Consider the following 20,596-nt stretch of genomic DNA (forward strand, 5'->3'; position numbering starts at 1 on the left):
AGAGTAGTAGAAATAACTGGTATCTATATCTCGTATACACAAGACGAAGATGGATCACATACGTACGCTTCGAACTAATGTACTAATGAATAGAGCTAAAGAATATGAAATACCGCTAGCATTAACCTTCATAGATTTCGAGAAGGCTTTCGAGTCTATATATACCAAGGTAGTTATAGAAGCTTTGACCCACCAAGACATTGACAAACCCTACATAGAAACTTTAGCAAATATACACACACAAGCAAAAGCTAAGGTAAACATGTATGAAAACACTCCAGAATTTCCCACTACCAGAGACGTCCGACAAGGAGACGCAATATCACCAAAGCTCTTCACTGCAACTCTAGAAAATATATTCAGCAAAATGAACTGGCAGAACAACGGCCTATCCATTGATGAAGATTACCTCAGCCATCTAAGATTTGTTGACGATATCGTTGGGATTGCTACTAATCCTGCAGAACTGCAAGAAGTTATAAGCGACTTAAATGCAGCTATCAATGAAGTTGGCCTAAAAATGAACTTGGAAAAAACAAAAACCATGTACAACGAGCTAATGGATGTCTAAGATGTAATACAATTAATACATAAATTTGGCTCCTTACTCCCAGAAATCAACAGAAGAATGAAACTGGCTTGGGTATCTTTTGGTAAAAATGCAGTTATATTCAAATCGACGATGCCACTCCACCTGAAGAAAAAAAGCATTCGATCAGTGTATGCTATCAATCATGACATACAGCTGCGAAACTTGGATACGAAAGAAAGAGATAATATCGAAACTGAAAGTGACTTAAAGGTCAATGGAGCGATGTATGCTAGGTATAACAGAGATCGAAAAAGAATAGAATGGATCAGACAGAAAACCGAGGCCACTTATGTAATCCACAGAATTAAATCATTAAAATGGCAGTGGGCGGGATATTTAGGACATAAGGAAACAAGCCGGTACAACATGGCATAGAAAAGCGAATATTAGACAATCGTCGGCAGAAATGAAGAACGAATATATAAGAAAGGCTGCACCATAATCGGTAAAATATACGGAGATTGATGATAATGATGATAATTCACAATTAAAGCTATATATAAAAAACTGTTTACCTGTAGCAGAGCCCCTAGTTTCTGTTTCATACATTCGAGATTTTTGTGGCTTGGTAATAAAAAATCCCTGTGCCAAAGCTCCGGGTCCATAAAGACGTTCCACTCTCTGTTGAATGAATGATTTCGTTTCTGTGCCATTCGTATATTCCTGTTTCATTGCTGTTTCTGATACACATTTTCTTTGACCATTTGTCGCTGTAACGTTGGTAGTTTCAAAACTAACACACTTATTTTGGATACTGTGATGACCATTTTCTAAACAACTATCAGTCGTATCCTTCGAGCTACTTATACTGCTGAATATGCCGGAAGAATAGGATTGTTTACTCATGTACGTAGAGGTCTTTAGAGAACTGAAACAGAAAACACGGGTTAAACCAAAATACACGATAGACTCACGATATAAAAGAATTAAAGAATTAAATTGACTTATTTAACAAAAAATGATTATACGCGTAATTAAACTTAAAAAAAAAGCCAAAATTGCAAATAATAAACTAACAGAAATATTTAAAACTCGTCTAATTGGTCACTGTGTTATATGCATTTTAATATTTTCAACTTCAATTTTTAATTTCAAAATTGAGACAAGAAGTTATACACATTTACATATGAATGAGAGAATGTCACAGTTCAAAATCGGTGTAAATAAAAAAAATTTCTCGGCTTCCAATGGAACAATTTTCTTCTTCAATTTTTTTAATCCGATGTAATTCGAATAGAGGACCTAAATAACGCATTACCAAATATTTTAATTTTTTTATTAATATTCTCGACCAATTTGAGTGGGAGGATAAGTCAATTATTATTACTGAATTTATTCTATTTTCATTTTTTCTGCAAAAATCAGAATGCCACCTCTTACATCCACCCCAAAACAGATCCGCACTGGTCTATTATGTTCTAAGTCAGTAGATTTGAAATATATCGATAAATCTGTCTAAAACCGATATTTACATTCTTTTTCAAGTACTCATACTTCAAGAGAAAATTCGTTTTCAGCAAAAAAACCTAAAAGATGTTTATTTAATTTGTCTCTGTTTTCATAACAGTCGCACTACTTATTTCAAAATATACCTGTAAAATTCATTCCTGTGTTGCGTTAAAGCGTTCTCCATCTTTTGGGATGGTAACGGAACTATATTCGGAGGAGAGAGTAAATTATTTTGTATCGAAAACGTTGCAGGTTTTGCAATAGTTTGCTGGTCACAATCTATCCGGTGTGGAGAAGCATCTCGGGATCTGCAAAAAATAAACAAAATCACTGTTAACCCTTAACTAGTCGCTACATGGTCAAAAAGACCGCACGTATTAAAAATTGCCAATATTTCGGAAAAAAAATTACATTTGGCAACCACGGCCTTCAGTAGCTTACTCATTCGATACAAGGAGCCTCAGTACTAAATCAGAGTAGCGGGAGGATTGTTGATTAGGAGTTATAGCGCAAAGGTCTTAATTTCCGCGCGCGTCTAGTCAGCTTAAAAGTTTTTATAAATCGTTTTATTGTGTTTCTTATCACCTTAAGGTATGTATAAACGCTAGTTTTTTTAAATAATATACTATTATACTTTTGTCTTATTCTTTAGTAACCTTTTGAATATATCTCTCTTTCTTTTACTATGTAATTAGTCATCAAATTTTAAATTACTTTGCAGCAAACTACTATTACGATATTTCATAATTTTCTTTGTTCTATTATTGAGAATCAAATATTAATTTTTTTAAATTTTAAGCTACAGCAAACTTTTATATATAGCTTGTTTGGCTTTATTTTTAGAACGGATTATGAGAAGGAACAAAGAAGACTTTAAGCCCTCACGGAAGAATAACCGCTTGATATAGAATATGACGACGACGATGACGAGAATGAAGTAAATCCGGAAGTTATTGATGAGAGGTCGGAAGATTCGAAAAGCGAACAAGAACAGGATTTAGAGGAAATGGGAGAAGTTTTACTGAATGATGTACAAGAACAAAGTGTTTTTAGGGGAAAAGATGGTACAGTGTGGAGAAAAGAAGAAGCATCAAAGAGAAAACAAAAGGGTACGTATGAGCAAGCCTAATTTAGTAAAACAATCACCTGGGCCTAATAGATTTACGAAAAAGTTGAAAGACATTTATGAAATATGGAGTTATTTCACTGATGAGGGCGTGATTTACATAATTGAAGAATCCACTAATAAATACATTAAAAGTATAGCAAGCCATTTCTCTAGGGAGAGGGATGCAAAACTTACAAACCCATCTGAAATTCGCGCTCTTATAGACTTTTTATATTTGGCAGGGATATGTAAAGCCCATCACCTGAATACAGAAGATATCTGGCAAACTAATGGCGAAGGTATCGAAATATTTAGACTAGTTATGTACTTATAATTAGAAGATAATATAATTATATTATAAGAATTCTGGGCGCAACATTACTCTAGATAATTGGTTTATTAGCATTCCTCTAATAGATATTTAAAAAAAAGAATTTGGATTGACTGGTGGGGATCATTAGAAAGAACAAAAGGGAATGCCCCCTGAATTACTTCAAGGATCTCGTCCTCTAAAATCAAGTATGTTCGCCTTTAGCGATACATGCACCTTAGTGTCGTATATCCCCAAAAAGAAGAAAGTTGTATTGCTTGCTTCAAGTCTACATGATGACGACGCTATAGATAGAGAAACATTTGAACATTATAAACCAGAAATTCTGACGTTTTATAATAAAACAAAAGGCGAGGTTGACGTCGTTGATCAGCTATGCTCCTCTTATGATGTTTCGCGAAAAACAAGACGTTGGCCCATGGTAATTTTGAACACCATACTAAATATCGCAGGCATTAATTCGCTAGTGATTCATGCAAGTAACAACCTTGCTGATAATAAAATGCTTAGAAGAAAATTTTTGAAGCATTTAGCATTTTGTCTTATGGATGAAAATCTACGAGTCCGAGAAACAGTAGACAATTTAAAGAGAGACGTATTAAGGGCATATGTAATATTCCTAACACAGATGGCACTCCAACCTTATCGGAGTAGAAAATAGTTTTTTTAATGTTCTGCCTAGCGTTTTTAACATTAGTTTACTTTTTATATTATTTTGTAATATGTTACTCTAGTTATTAAACCTTAATAAAATCGTGTTTTACTTAAATTGGTTCCGAATACTTTTATTAACACAAACTAAGAAGTATAAGACCAAACGGTCGTTTCGACCGCGCGCGACTACTAATTTTCAAAAATTCCTAGCGACTACTGAAGGGTTAAATAAAGGTCAAGGACGGATCAATGGATAATATTTGGTTTGTTACTGTTCAAAAGTCATTTCTAAGTTTAATAATCTGGGTTTCATTATTTAACTTTAACAGATACTAATTGTAGAAATTTTTACATCTTCCCAAGCTTTTCTTAGTGCAGTAATCTTATTTCAGACGTAATCACAGTTGCAATAAAAAAATCATATACCTATATTTAACTCAAATCTAAGGTCCATTCTGCTTTTTTTACCTATTTCGTTGTGGAGGCGCGACGGCTCGTCGGATCGTGACGTGTGAGGTATCGTCGGAAAGGGGAGGGGTAACGAATACGTTAACAAAAAAAAACAAAGATGGCGGCATTTCCAAAAGGATACTAAGCTTGTAACGTCTAAACAGCTCAACGTATAGCAACGTGCAAGGTATTGATGGAAAGGGGAGGGACCAACATTGCCAAAACGGCACTATATTGTATCCTCGTTGTTATTGGTCCGATTTTGACGTATGAGACGTCAAATGAAAGAGAATGGGATATCGAATATGACAACAATAAAATCAAACATGACAACATTGCTAAAACGGCACTATATCGTATCTTAGTTGTTATTGGTTCAATTACTACGTATGAAGCGGTAAATGAAAGAGGTTGGGCTAATGAATATGTTATCACAAAAAACAAACGCAAAGACAACGCCAAAACGACAACCACGCTATATTAAAATACTTAAACGTAGTTTCAATGCTTAAACATCAGCTAACAGATATCTAACGCGATCTAACATATAGCAGACGTATACCTGACGCTATTTAACTCATATCAGACATATAGCAGACGTATATCAGACGTATAGCAGACGCATATCAGACGTATATCAGTCGTATAGCAGACGTATATCAGACGTATATCAGACGTACATCAGACGTATAGCAGACGTACAGCAGACACAATCTAACGCATAGCAGACGCGATCTAACTCATATCAGACGTATAGCAGATGTATACCAGACGCAAGATGGGACAGAACAATCGCTAAAGAAAATCTCTCGGAAAAACGAAATTTGTCAGAGTAAGAAATGAAAGAATCATAAGAAATTATGTGCGTTAAACACAGAATATTCTGTGTTCTCCTAACTTGTTGTTCGTTTTAGAGAGGCACTGCAGCGTTTATTTGTGACGATGTGGCAGCTTTAGGTTTAAGACTAAGCTGGTTAATGAGTGTTTAATTTCTGGTACATTTAGTTTCCCATTTTAAACCATAAAACCAAAACATAAATTTAATTAATATTAATACTAACCTGGATGCAAGGCGGACTGGATCGTAGTGCGTTGACGTGGAATAACCGTTGACTGTACAAGCAAGACTTAAATAAGACGGCAAATGAGGTTCAGGGGATGGCGACAATATGCTTGCGCTACGTAATGTGCCTGCAGAAGAAGCCTCAGACCAATCTGTAAAAATATGAAATCATCAATATTATATTGCAGTATGAATTATAAATTTAGGTTGAGCAAAAATAGTCCATATTAAAAGTTTGACAAAAAAAGTGCTAAACATGCAATGCTACTGAAGTATATTTGTTTAAAAATTCATTTATTTCATCACAATATATGTAGCAACTAGATGTAATATATAAATGAGTTTTCGTTACGTCTACAGAAAGATTTAAAATTTGATGATTTGTTTTTCGACAGACGTTTGTTGTTATAGCAGGTGGCACTGCAGTCAATTATCTTATTGTACATCTTTCATTCGTATAACCTTCTGGCTCAGGTTTTAGTGTAACGGCTACTTACCTAGGTGGGACCCACGGCCTTACATGACCTCCAAAGTCAGAAATAAATCTAGGAGGGCAAAGTCAGAAAGAAATTTAAGTGAAAATTTGAGTGAAATTTATGTTAAGTTCTGCTAGAATTTAGTTATTTGGGCGATGGGCGGTCCATGGTATGCGCAACATTCTACGGTAGATCCACATTTCAAATGCCGTTATACGCTTTGAATCGGCTTTTTTTATCGTCCAAGTTTCTGAAGCATAGGTGGCTATAAGAAATATCAATGCTCGAATAAGGCGTAATTTTGTGATGTCAGTGTTCTTCAAAATTTTTGTGAGTTTGGCTGTTGACGATCTGGCCATTGTGATGTTGTTAGTATGGCACTGTTAGTAATAACGGAGCCTAAGTAATTAAATTGCCTCACCACTTCGTAACCTGCTATGATTCTTATCTCTGCCTGGATGTTTCTGATTCTATCGATGATCATCACTTTGGTTTTCTGCATATTTATTTTCAAACCATATTCCGTAATCACCGTGCCTAGCCTATTCATAATTTGTTCCAGTTCTTCTGGTGATGACGCCAATAGGACAGTGTCATCAGCATAACGTAGGTTTTTGATTTTTCTTCCTCCTATCGTTGCTCCACCTTGCCATTCCTCAAAAACTTAAAGCATAATATGTTCACTATATACATTGAATAGAATAGGGGATATTATGCATCCCTGTTGAACTCCAGATTTTAATTTGAAGTTTTTCGAAACCACATTATTAACTCTTACATTAGCAGTATTATTTACGTATAGTTTTTGTAATTACTTGAACTATTATCGATGAATACCGATTAATTAGCCTCATGAGCCACACTTTAAAAATACTACTCAAAGTTATTCAACAGCGTATATATAAAAAATGTGAAGAACAATTAGACATCACACAGTTTGGATTTCAAGATGGAATGGGAATAAAAGAGGCATTGTGCGCAATGGCGTTACTATTACCAAAATGCAGGGAATATAATAAAAACGTATTCATATGTTATATAGATTTTCAAAAAGCGCTTGATAGAGTTCAATATGGTTAACTCATACATTGCATTGAAACATACTCATACACCTAGATCCCAAGAATATTAATTGAATGAACAATCTATACTACAATCAAACAACCAACGGTCGTAAGGATGGAAGATAGTGAGAAATTCAAATTCAAGTAGAAATTCAAAGGGGAGTTAGACATGGATGTGTGCTGTCGCCACAATTATTTAATGTGTACTCCCAACAGTCCCAACTAACATTTCAGGAGGCACTATGGGAAAGAACTCAAAATATAAGGATTGGAGGGAGCATCATTAATATGATTTCGCAACTGCAATATGAGGTACAAGCTTTGACTCTGAAAGTTCAATCCGTAAAAAAATTGGAGCCATTCGAAATGTGGTTATATAGGCGTATTCTATGAACATAATTAAAATAAGAACAACATCGTATCTTACGTCGAAACGATAAATATTCTCTTCTACACGTTATCATGCAAGGAAGAGTAGAGGGAAGAAAAGGCTTGAGAAAAAAGAAGAAATCTTGGCTGAGGAATATCAGAGCTTGGACTATCCTTAGTATTGAACAGATATTTCACTTTGAAAAAGATAGGAAAGCGATTAAAGAGGTGATCGCCAACATTCGTTAGAAGATGACACAATAAAAAGAAGAACTATTATCCTTAAACTACAGTGAATTAAAATTTCCTGTTAAATCTTAAAAACGATATCTTTAATAATAATAGACAAATTTTAAAAACACCTAGGTCCTAGTTAAATTCCCGCCTCTCTAAAATACAATATTCAGTTCTAACGATGACAGTAAAGATAATTATTTATGCCTACGTTTAAGGCCGAATAATTACATATGTATAATAAATCACACGAAAATAAATCAGGCATAAAAAGTGAACGGATCATTAAATCAATTTTAATTAACTCACTACATAATACAAATCATGCACGCCAGTTTTGCGAACCAATTTTTTCATTATGAAATAAGATGTAAATCAAGCAAAGCATGTTCTCATTAAAAATATTCATAATTATGGTAAAATTCTCACAGAATTTTAACAAAGAGAAACATTTCTTAAGTGTAGATGACTTGAAGTAAAACGTAAGAGACTTGAATTTCTAATAATACAATACATGTACATGTATACCAGCATTGATAGCTAGTATGAAGTAAAAACTTTGTGACATGGATTGAGATAATAATAAGTGAGGAAATAGGTACACGAAAAGAGAAAAAGATTTCTAGGAACCTTTGGAGCTATAAACAATACAATCGATAAAACAGAAAGGTATATATTAACTAATCGAAAAGGAAGCAAATAATGTGCAGTGCAAGCAGATAGACCGATAAAAATACAAGATTTATTGAACATTTCCCAAAATTTAATCGATTTAAAGAACCTTTAAAAACGCAGTACACGACATAGTTTTCAACATCTTCATAAACAACATGTTCCAAATTAAAACTATCGCGCATTTATTGACCAAATTAACGCACATTTAAACTCAATATACCGATTTACACGACGAGTAACAAGTTTTTGAGCAATTTGGATTTCGGTGTTTATTTATAGGGAAGAAACTAACATCCATCATTAAACTCGGCGGAAAAATTAAGATCAAAATTAAATTAAATCTGTGGACTAGGAACCATGGCATTGCTTTAATGTTTTTTTTTAATTCTCTATAGGTTCTTCTTCTTCTTGATGTGCCTATCCGTTACGAATGTTGGCGATCATCATGGCAATCTTTATCTTATCTGCAGCAGCGCGGAAAAGCTGCACAGATGCTGTATTGAACCAGATTCTGAGGTTCTTTAACCAAGATGTTCTTCTTCTTCCTGGACCTCGTTTTCCAAATATTTTTCCTTGGAGGATTAAAGGAGAACATATCTGGATTCATTTCGCATAATATGTCCGAAGAACTGTAACTTTCGAGATTTGATGGTGGTCAGTACCTCTCGGTTCTTATTCATTCTTCTAAAGACCTCCTCATTTGTGACTCGGCCAGTCCACGGGATCTTAAGTATTCTCCGATATTTTAAATGTTTCCAGTTTTCACATATCTTCGTTTAAGGTCCACGATTCAACACCATAAAAAAGGACAGATAAGACGTAGCATCGCAGCATTCTTACTTTTGTATCAAGAGAGAGGTTGTGATTCTTGAAGAAGGCCCTCATCCGATTGAAGGTGGATCTAGCTTTTCCGATGCGTGCTCTAATCTCCTGGTTGCTGGTCCATTCTTCATTTATTATGGTGCCGAGGTAGTTGTAGTGCGTCACTCTTTCTACAGGGGGATTGGTTGACGTAGCGTTGACCTTCTGTTATCCTTTTCTTGCTAATTATCATAAGCTTTGTCTTCTTAACGTTCATATTGAGTCCATATTGTTGACTGTAATGGCGTGATTTTTTTCATAAGAACTTGTAGGTCTTCTAAGTTGTCCGCAAATACTATGGTGTCATCTGCATATCTGATGTTGTTTAGCCGGTGACCATTTAGTAGAATACCTTTTTCAGTTTCGTGCAAAGCTTCGATAAATATTCTTTCAGAGTACAGATTGAAGATTAGAGGAAACAAAATACAGCCTTGCCTCACTCACGCTTGATTTTCACATAGTCAGTGTGTTCACCTTCAACTCTGAGATTTGCTGTCTGATTTCAGTAAAGATTTCTAATTATTTTCAGATCTTAGTTGTTAATTCCTGCTTCTTTTAGTATTTGCATCATCTTGGCGTGCTGTACTCGATCAAACGCTTTCTCGTAATCAACCACATATGCGTATACGTCGCAGTTGACGTCTCTGCTTCTCTGGAATAAGAGTTGTACTGAGAACAAAGCCTCTCTAGTACCAACAGTATTTGTGAACCCGAACTGTTGGGGAGAAATTTGACTTTCAAACAGCTTGTAGATTCTCTTATGAATTAATTATCTTTAGGAACAATTTTAGGAAATGAATTGAAAGAAAAATTGCAAGAAATATGGGATTCGTTTACATTAGAATTGTGCCAGAACTTGCTAAAAACTATGCATCGAAGAATTGTGGATGAAATTTATTATTATTGTTTAATTACTAGTTTTCGTTACGTTATAAAATATTTTCTATAATTAGGAAATTCAAAAATGTTGTTCGATGCATTAACTTCTTAATTACTATTTAAATGGGAATAAGCCACAATTAAAGGTTAAAGTACGTTTAATATTAACAATATTAACTTCTTAGATTAACCCTTAAGTACCATGGCGAGGTCAAAATTGACCCCCCGCGTTTTTAATGCCAAGTTTCGCTACCGAAACATAGATTGAGCATTGCGCGCTTTCTGCTAATCTTCGACCGGTAGGTGATTTATCGATCTACGAAAATTCCGTTAGTTTATCTGTTACTACTGCAGAATTAGGCACGCATAGGGTCAATTTTGACCCGCTTATGGTATGTGTTTCTAGTGCAATTAACGAGTAATTTGAAATGGCGGGGTGTAGTCGCAATAAACGTCCTCTGACACAGAAAGAACTTGAAGAGGAGGAACAAAAAATTATGGACAATGGACTAGATAGTGACAGTGAGTTTTTAGACCAGGCTAGTGAACACAGTGATCACGAAACAGATAGTGAAGAGGAATGGGACGATGATGACGAAAAAAATTGGCAAATTAATAATTTCGAAACTGGTAGTGAATATTCGGGTGAAGAAAGTGATATAGTTGACTCAAGGGATGTGTTTTATGGCAAAAATAGGTACAAGTGGTCTAAAACTTCTCCCACCTTTTCTCGTACACGTAAGCATAATTTAATTAGTCATTTACCTGGTGGTATTGGAAAAGCTCGAGCTAGTATGCCAGAGAAATCAGTTGATGCTTGGGAATGTATTATTAGCCACGATATATTGTAAGAAATTCTTGAGAAAACCAATGAACAAATAACTAATATGGCTTCTAAATATAATTTACACAATTTATCGTGTCAATATACCAATCATCTTGACATAATTGAATTAAAGGCCTTCTTAGGCTTATTATATTTAGCTGGGGTATTTAAATCCAATAATAAAGATTTAAGGTCTTTATTTGCTACGAATGGTACTGGCCGTGATATATTTCGAGCAACCATGTCACTAAACCGATTTTATTTTTTGCTTGGAAGCCTTTGTTTTGACGACCCAGCTACTAGACAAGAACGTATTGCGCACGGAGATAAACTGGCAGCTATATCCAATATTTTTAATATGTTTATAATTAATTGCCAGTTCAATTATAGCTGTGGTGAATATCTCACAATAGATGAAATGCTTATTGCATTTAGAGGAAGGTGCCAATTCAGGATGTATCTCAAAAATAAGCCAGACAAATACGGTCTGAAAATGCAGTGTTTAGTAGACTCTAAGACACATTATTTGCTAAATGGTTTTATATATACTGGAAAAGATACACGCTGAGCAAATCCAAAAAAGTTATCCATCCCCACTCTAGATGTTTTGACACTTATTCCACCAATTTCTGGTACAAATAGAAACATAACAGCAGATAATTGGTTTTCGTCCATTGAGCTCATAAAAGAACTGAGAAGCCATAAAATTTCATATGTTGGAACTCTAAAAAGAAATAAAAGAGAGGTTCCTGCTGAATTTCAACCCCAAAAAAACAGGCCACCTAATTCTGCCTTATTTGGTTTTACAGGAAGCGAGAGCCTTGTATCTTTTGTTCCAAAGAAAAATCGTGCAGTGTTGTTAGTGTCAACTATGCATCATTCCAATACAATGGTTAATGGAAAGCCTGAGATTATAAATTTTTACAACGAGACAAAAGGTGGGGTGGATTCATTGGATAAGAAATGTGCAATGTGAAATGGCCTCAAGTAATATGGTTTCGCATTTTGGACATTGCAGGATTAAATGCTAACGTAATTTTTAATGGAGTTCAGCAAAATCAAATAATGGAAAGAAGATTGTTTCTAACCACTTTAGGTCAAGAACTTATTAAGGCCCATTTAACTCGTAGAGCTCAGCAAACTTGTTTACCGAGAGAAATTCGTAGTGCCATTTTTTAAAGTTTCCGGACTTCAGGAACCAATGCCTGCCGCAAATCCAGAGCCACAACGACGAAAAAACAGGGGAAGGTGTAAAATATGTCCATATTCCAAAAACCAAAAGAAAGAAAGCTCATCGTGCGATAAATGTCGAGATTTTATTTGCAAAAATCATTCCCGCATACAGATGTTATGCATAAGCTGTGTTGAAAATTAAGGTAAAATCATGCTCGTCATTTTTGAGATACGAAATCTAAATCGATTTTTTTTACTTTAGGTAGGAGCTATGATACCTAGATTTCACCATTGGATATAAAAAAACTGCACATTGTTATTATTTTTCTTATAATTCGAGAAAGTGCATAGCTATGTTAATTTGACTGAATACAAAAGTTTTTTTTAAATAAAGTTATATCTAATTAACCAAATTCGTTTATTTTTATATAAATGTAAAAGTAGCTGTAAACAAAATAATTGAAAATAAAACAAGTTAAAAAAAGAATATTTTTTGATACAAAAAACAATGGGGGTCCAAATTTGACCCTGTCACGGTACAAATGTTACTATTTTTGGCCATGGTAGTTAAGGGTTAAAACTTCTAAAATTTACGCTGTGCTTTTATTTTTGTTCCCTTAAATTTAATTTTCTTATCAATCTAACGTTGGACCAACTGATATGGGAAGGGGCTCGTACCTCTGGGAAGCCATGTTTTATTAATATTGGTGGTAAGTATTAATTATATTAAGTAATATTATGATAATTACATACCTGAACCTTTGCAATACAAAACCACTCTCAATGACACACATAAAACATAAGTATTCCTAGTTACGAATATTTAAATGTAAACTCTCTAATAACCAATCATTTATTTAAAGAATTTGAGAAAGTATGGTTAAACAGTTGGGAAAAAAATATTGGTATATCTTTTAATTACGCAACATTAACACACGATATCATACACGCCGACTCGTACCTATACCGCACACGCTAAATTTTCAACACAACTAATATTTTTTAACTGGTAGGTACTAATAGTACTAACAATTTTGGGGCGTTAGTTAACCTTGAGATGCGCCCACCGATTAAACAATTATGGCTTCAAATTGCCCAAAACAGATAATCTAGTTATGTTAAATAATGAATGAATAATTCGAAATCATTGTAATCTACAATTAGACACAGTATTTATCAATACCACGGATTAAAATAGCTTTTCCAGTTATGTACAATAAGTAGTAGTAAATACAAACAAAAAATCGAATCTATTAATTATCTACATTTAAATTACAATAATAAAATACTTAATGGCTATCGAGAACTAGTCCAAACATAAAAATATATTAAAACACGTAATAGGAAAAATGGAAACAGATAAAGTTGTTGTAATTTATGAAAGTAATATGAACATGAAATAATGGTAATTATCCAAATTCGTAACTATGCCTTTATAGGTTAAGTCGAGAAAGTACAGTAAAAATTGAGCATAAATTTTAATTTGGCAAAAGATTAGGCGTATGGGAAGAATTCGATTTTTTAAATATTCCTATAGAATCTTATTAGATAATAACCTAGATATTTATTCCTCTTTCATCGACTTCGAGAAGGCATTCGACAGGGTCCGACATGAAAAACTAATAGAAGTACTGAGAAACAAAGATATGGACAGACGAGACTTACGAATCATTATCAATCTGTATTGGAATCAAAAGGCCAATATAAAGATAGAAGAACAAAAGTCCGAAAATATAGATATAAAGAGAGGAGTAACACAGGGCTGTGTTCTGTCACCATTACTGTTTAACGTGTACAGTGAAGCCATATTCCAGGAAGCGATAGCGGATCTGGGTGATGGAATCTCTGTAAACGGAAGAATAGTAAATAACATAAGATTCGCTGATGACACCGTTATAATGACAGACACCCTGGAATCGCTACAAGAAGTGGTAAATAGAATTAACGATTATTGCATTAGATACGGACTAAAAATAAATAAGAGAAAAACTAAATTTATGATTTTCTCAAAAACGCAACATGGAAATGAAAGATTAATGATAGAGCAAACCCAAATAGAAAAAGTAGAGACATACAAATATCTGGGAACCTGGGTTGATGACAAAAATGACCAAAGCAGAGAAATCAAAGTCCGAATTGAAACTGCAAGGCAAGCATTTATGAAAATGAAGACAATGCTTACCAACAGAGACCTTCAGTTGCATCTCAGATTGAGGGCTCTAAGATGTTACATATTTTCTATCTTACTATACGGAATGGAAGCTTGGACATTGAAGAAACAACACATAAGAAAAATAGAAGCGTTCGAAATGTGGTGTTACAGAAGAATATTAAAAATTCAATGGGTTCAAAGGATTACCAATGCTGAGGTACTACGACGTCTAAATAAGGAGTTAGAAATTATGAACAGCATTTGGGTCACATAACCAGAGGAAAAAAATATGAGCTGCTGAAAAATATTATGCAAGGAAGAATCCAAGGAAGAAGAATCATAGGAAGAAGACGCATCTCCTGGCTGAGGAACCTTAGAGAATGGTTTAACTGTAGTTCACTACAACTTTTTAGAGCAGCAGCCAACAAAGTGACCATAGCCGTTATGATATCCAACCTCCGATAGGAGATGGAACTTTAAGAAGAAGGAGATAGAATCTTTCGAAAAATCAGTATATGCACATGTTTTTTGGTATGTAACAGTTCTCAAAACTGTTGTTAGTGTGAGCTTCTATTACAGTTTTTAGAGAAATAGATTCATGTTAAACCCTCCATATTAAAAAATAATATTTTTAAAATAAATTGTAAAAACAAAATAATGAATACATGTAATTCTTCTTCTTCTTCTTCTTATGTATACATGACTGTCTGTTTTTCAATGTACCTACAGTAAGTTGTCGTTCCATCGTTTTCGTGGTTTTCCTACTGATCGTATTTCTATTGAGTAACCGTTTCTTGCCCTCTTTACTACTATATATGTTGTCATTCGGCTTATATGATCGGTCCATTCTACTCTTCTATTTCTTGCCCGGTCCTTGATGTTCACCACCTTGCATCTATGTCGTATATCTGTACTTCTAGCTCTGTCCCAGAGTGTCTTACCATCAATTTTTCTAAGTGTTGGCATCAGGAAAGATGCCTCTCCTGATGCCAACCATAATGTAGCCAATCGCATTTATGATACAGGTAAAATACCCCAAGATTGGCTGGAGTCAATATTCATCCCACTACCAAAAAAGCCAAACCCACAACACTGCAATGAGTTCCGTCTGATAAGCCTTATGAGTCATGCAGTAAAAGTCCTACTAAAAATCGTACATAATCGTATCTATAGAAAGTGCGAAACAATCATCGGAGACGATCAGTTTGGATTCAGAGGCGGCATGGGAACGAGAGAAGCCCTGTTCAGTTTACTAGTTCTCGCCCAAAAATGCTACGACCAACAGAAAGATATATTTATATGCTTTATAGACTTCGAAAAAGCATTTGATAGAGTAAGACACGACCCACTATTAGAACGTTTGCAAGAAGTCGGTTTAGATGGAAAAGACATCAAATTCTTAAAAAACTTGTACTGGAACCAAAACGCAAGAGTTAGGATCGAAGGTTCCACATCCGCAGAAGTAGAAATTAGGAGGGGAGTTAGACAAGGATGTGTTCTGTCGCCTCTGCTGTTTAATCTTTACTCCGAGCTTCTATTTAAAGAAGCATTGGAGGATTCCAAGGATGGAGTCAATGTGAATGGCGTAAATATCAACAGTATCAGATACGCCGATGATACAGTGTTAATTGCGGATTCCGACTTAGGTCTACAACGACTCATCGACAAGACCAACTCGACCTGTGAGCAATTTGGTAAAAAAACCAAAGTGATGTCAATCCGAAAAAACCAAAACGTACCTCAACCTTGCACAATAAATGGGCACATTTTAGAACAGGTCAATAGATTTAAGTACCTGGGATGCTGGATCGATAGCAACCTAAATCCTGATCTAGAAATAAGATCGAGAATAGAACAGGCCAGAAAATCTTTCGAAAAAATAAAAAAACTGCTTTGTGATTCTCGAATAAAACTCGAAATTCGACTACGTTTATCAAAATGCTACGTCTGGTCGACTCATCTATATGCAGTTGAAACGTGGACCCTCAAAACATCAACCGTAAATAAATTGGAGGCCTTTGAAATGTGGATCTACCGGAGAATACTCAAAATTTCATGGACATCGCATACCTCAAACGAAGAAGTGCTGCATAGAATAGGCAAGGAAAGAGAACTTTTTAACACAGTAAAAGTTAGAAAAACATCATACCTAGGCCACATACTGAGAAATAATAAGTACCAATATGCCCAACTTATAGTGAAAGGAAAAATCGAGGGAAAGAGAGGCCTAGGAAGGAAAAGACTATCGTGGCTCAGAAATATCCGACAATGGACAGGGCTAAATTTTAAACAGCTAATAAGAACAGCTGAAGATAGAGAAGAGTTTAAAACTGTAGTAGCCAACCTCCATTGAGGAGAGGGCACTTTAAGAAGAAGAAGAAAGAAATTTGACAGGCAAAAACGCTAAGCGAAAAGGTAGACCACGAAAAACATGGGATAGAACCTTAGGAAACATTATAGAAAAAACGGGAACAGCATGGACAGAAGCAAGAATAGTGGCCAGAAATAAGAAGGAATGGGTCAAATTAAATTTGTACATAAGGTAAATATATAATAGAATATTGGTTATTAGATTGTTTGATATTAAATTTGAATTGTATTTGCCTACTCCACTACGTGCTAATAGGGTTTTTGAATATATATATATATATATATATATATATATATATATATATATATATATATATATATATATATATATATTAAGCAATAAAACAGAATTCATTTACCAAAATTTCAACCCGTTAATATCAACTAATATTTGGTTAGTTTTATTGGTAAAGTATAAACGATTTACTCTACTATTAAAATTAATGGTGGAAAATCTACCAGTTAAAGCAATTAGAATACGCTTAAGGTAACGAAACAAGTAAACACAACAAAAAAAACTTTAAAAAACAACCTGTAATTGAATACACTTTTTGCACTCACTCTTGTTTACAGCCAACACGTCAATATTATGCACACTTGATAATTAAACGCACACATGAAAGTCAATACTGGAAGCCATAAATTTGATTAACCCTGTAGAAATTATGGCAAGTAACGGTGCAATGCAGTTCCAAATAGAGAAGTGCCCACGTCCGCAAGCAAAATATTGAATCAACATCCGAATGAAACTATAGACAACGAATTAATGGTACCTATTGCGTTTTCTTCAGGTGACATTTGGAACTGTGGGATTTTTTATTTACACGTGTACAGCGTCGTATCAAGTACGTTTATATAAAGGGGCTAATAAAATAATGGAAATATGTTAAATATTATTATTATTATTCGCATAAAGCATATCAGCCGATTAACTATTTTAGAATTTTTTTAATACAACATTAAAAGAATTGTAATACAGTTAACTATATTTAAGTATTAAAGCTATAACGGTTACTATGCAATTTAATATTTGAATATTAAATAAATAAATAAATAAATAAATATATATATATATATATATATATATATATAATATATATATATATATAAACTAAGGAACACTCGAAGAGTGGTGGGTTTTTCGGTCAGTGGAGAAATAAAAGACAAAGAAGGTGGCTACTTCATCTATTTATTGAAGACGTTTCGCTTTCTACTCAGAAAGTATCATCAGTTCATCTAAAAAGAACAATATGAAAAACCAAACATCCATAGAAAAGTTATAACATGTGTGTTACCTTATAAAGACATGTAGCAGTCAATGATATTAAATGTGTGAAAAAGCTTACGACAATGGACATTTAGAGATCAAGTTGTATAAACAATTAATTGAAACTAGGTACAGTTTACAAATTAACAAACTTAGCACAGCAAAAGAACATGTGATAATCATACATGTATATAAAAAATTATTGTAAAAAACTTAAGTAAAAAACATTAAAATATGTAGAGAACTAGAAAGATCATGATGCACTTCCAACAATATATTATCAGTTACATTTAATTTTGACTTTAGGTAACATTATTGAATAGGTTAAGATTAAAATAATATATTTAAAAGTAAAATGAAGTTACCAGTCTTTAGCTTACTAGGTGCCGCAGGTAAATGAATCTAACAGGTGTAACACCCACGCCAACAACGTGAAAAGACAGTGGCCTTGAGGTCAAAATATGACAGAACAGCAAGGCGAAATACCAAACTCTAGTGCAATAGAGCGGTACATTTAAAGAATATGATAAATTTGGGCGACAACTTGTCATAAAAGCCAAAAAATGAAAGGAAAAGGTGGTTAAGATCACCATTTTCCCCCCAGTGATTGGTTTAGAAAATCAATGAACAAAGCAAGTGAGGTTAATCCAAAATATCATATATTATAATATCTACGTAGTGACTGGTTAGCCAGCCAACAGGTGAAGATTGATTCAACTTCCACAGTTCAAGGTTCATAGCATTTGGAACTGTGAATAAAAAGATTCTATGAATCAGTTTCAATTGATCTCAAAGATGATTGATTGATTTCAAAGATGATATAAGATCAGTTATTCAATGGTTTAACGATTCAAAAATGACTCTTAATGTTAAAAAGTGTGCAGTAGTCTCATATACGCGAAAACTCAATAGTGTTATTGAATATTATTATATTAATGATAATCGAGTTGAGAGAGTGAGTGTTATGAAGGATCTTGGAGCTAAATTCCAAATCAACATCAAGTTCAATATACACTTTTATGAAATAACTAACAGAGCTTATCGTGCTTTGGGTTTTGTCAGTAGAAATCGCAAAAATTTCAGAATAAGCACAATATAAAACTCTATAATGCCCTGGTGAGACCACATATGGAATATGATTAAATCATCTGGTCTCCTACTGCATTTTCAAACTCAGAAATGATTGAAAAAGTGCAAAAACGATTTTTAAGATTTCTATACGTAAGGAAAAATAAGAAATATCTATATGTGGTCTCATACAGGGTAATGTTAGACTCATTTCAGTTGCAGTCACTTGCCACTACAAGTAACATCAGAAAGAAGAAGAAACATCACCAATAAACAATATGTTAAAAATTTGTAATGAAGTATTTAATAGACTGCCTCATGTGGATATATTTAATGTAAAAAGCTGTGAACTTAAGACATTTCCTTTTTTGTGTTTAGGGATAGTCCGTTTTCTTCATTGACTTCTACCACTCTGTCAACCATTTGTTGTAAATCCTCAAGACATTCCGCTAATAAAATAGTGTCGTCGGCAAACCGTATATTATTGATTGGTCGGCCATTTACTTTTATTCCCATAGTTAGTTCCCATAGTGATTTTTTAGGCAAATCTAAAAATGAAGTCCCTGGTCGAGTATCTATAGTTTTTGTGGATAATAAACTTGTTGAAGTTGAAGATGAAGTTTAAATCATCAGCAATTTCATCCCCGCCATAGTGATGAATGAATCACAGTGTAACATTTTTTATCCTCTAAGTATAGGTATATCATAAAAATTTCATAAGGTTTTTATTTAACACTTTGAGATTGCGTTTTAGATTTTCGAACAAGAAAATAATTCAAATTTTTACTTATACTGTCAGATGCCTCTAAGAGGCCAAATCGCTATACTTTTTTTATTTCTCACTTCTCTTTTCATCCGATATAGATTTTGAAATATCCGTATTAAACAACCAGAAAAGGCAAAAACAAAGATCCAAAGTCGAGCACTACAACGTCTTCCACTACAAGATAAATAGATCAGAAGATTCGACACCAAAATATCCAAGGTTAAGGAAACTCACGTTGTTGCGAAAAAAAATATTAAGTCCCTTTTCATTTGAAAGTCGGAAAATCACCCTGATCTAGAGATTTTTGGTTCTAAGCAGCCTAACAGTTTGGTTCGCCCGCCATAAATAAAAGGAGTAGAGTTAGAAGTGTCTTGTGTTTTTAGTTTTGAGGGAAGTATATTAAGGTTACCTTAATTTCTGCTCTACTATTGAAAATAAAAAAAACGTACAAATCACTTCTCTATGACAATGGAAGCGAGATTTAAGCTAGAGCAAGGATTTCAATAAAAAAAACTACCTACTCGTTTGGAAGATGTTTTTAAACACAATAAATAGTCGATCTTGTCTTCCCTTGGCCTCCATTCTAATAACCTCTTTGTCCATCGCCCATCTGTCATTCTGGTTATGTGTCCTGCCCATCTCCATTTTAGTCTGGCTATCTTCTCGATGATGTCAGTCACTCCGGTTCTTCTCCTGATGTCTTCGTTGGTTATTCTGTCTCGCAGAGTTATTCCTAACATGGACCGCTCCATTTTTCTCTGCGTGATTC

The 20,596-nt window shown here is 34.1% G+C and overlaps 1 protein-coding gene across 4 annotated transcripts in view; it reads right to left on the bottom strand.

Moving 5' to 3' along the window:
• The window catches only part of vlc (disks large-associated protein 2), a 134,426-nt gene that overhangs the window by 16,058 nt on the left and 97,772 nt on the right, over positions 1-20,596 (bottom strand). For all 4 annotated transcript variants that reach the window (XM_072538598.1, XM_072538599.1, XM_072538600.1 and 1 more), the window contains 3 exons: positions 5,646-5,799; positions 2,185-2,349; positions 1,108-1,460 (listed from right to left, as the gene is read on the bottom strand). In XM_072538598.1, coding sequence (XP_072394699.1) covers positions 1,108-1,460; positions 2,185-2,349; positions 5,646-5,799 — 672 coding nt within the window. The remainder of the gene's footprint in view (positions 1-1,107; positions 1,461-2,184; positions 2,350-5,645; positions 5,800-20,596) is intronic.

The sequence above is a fragment of the Diabrotica undecimpunctata genome, chromosome 7, assembly GCF_040954645.1.
Source record: "Diabrotica undecimpunctata isolate CICGRU chromosome 7, icDiaUnde3, whole genome shotgun sequence".
Taxonomy (NCBI): Eukaryota; Metazoa; Arthropoda; class Insecta; order Coleoptera; family Chrysomelidae; genus Diabrotica; species Diabrotica undecimpunctata.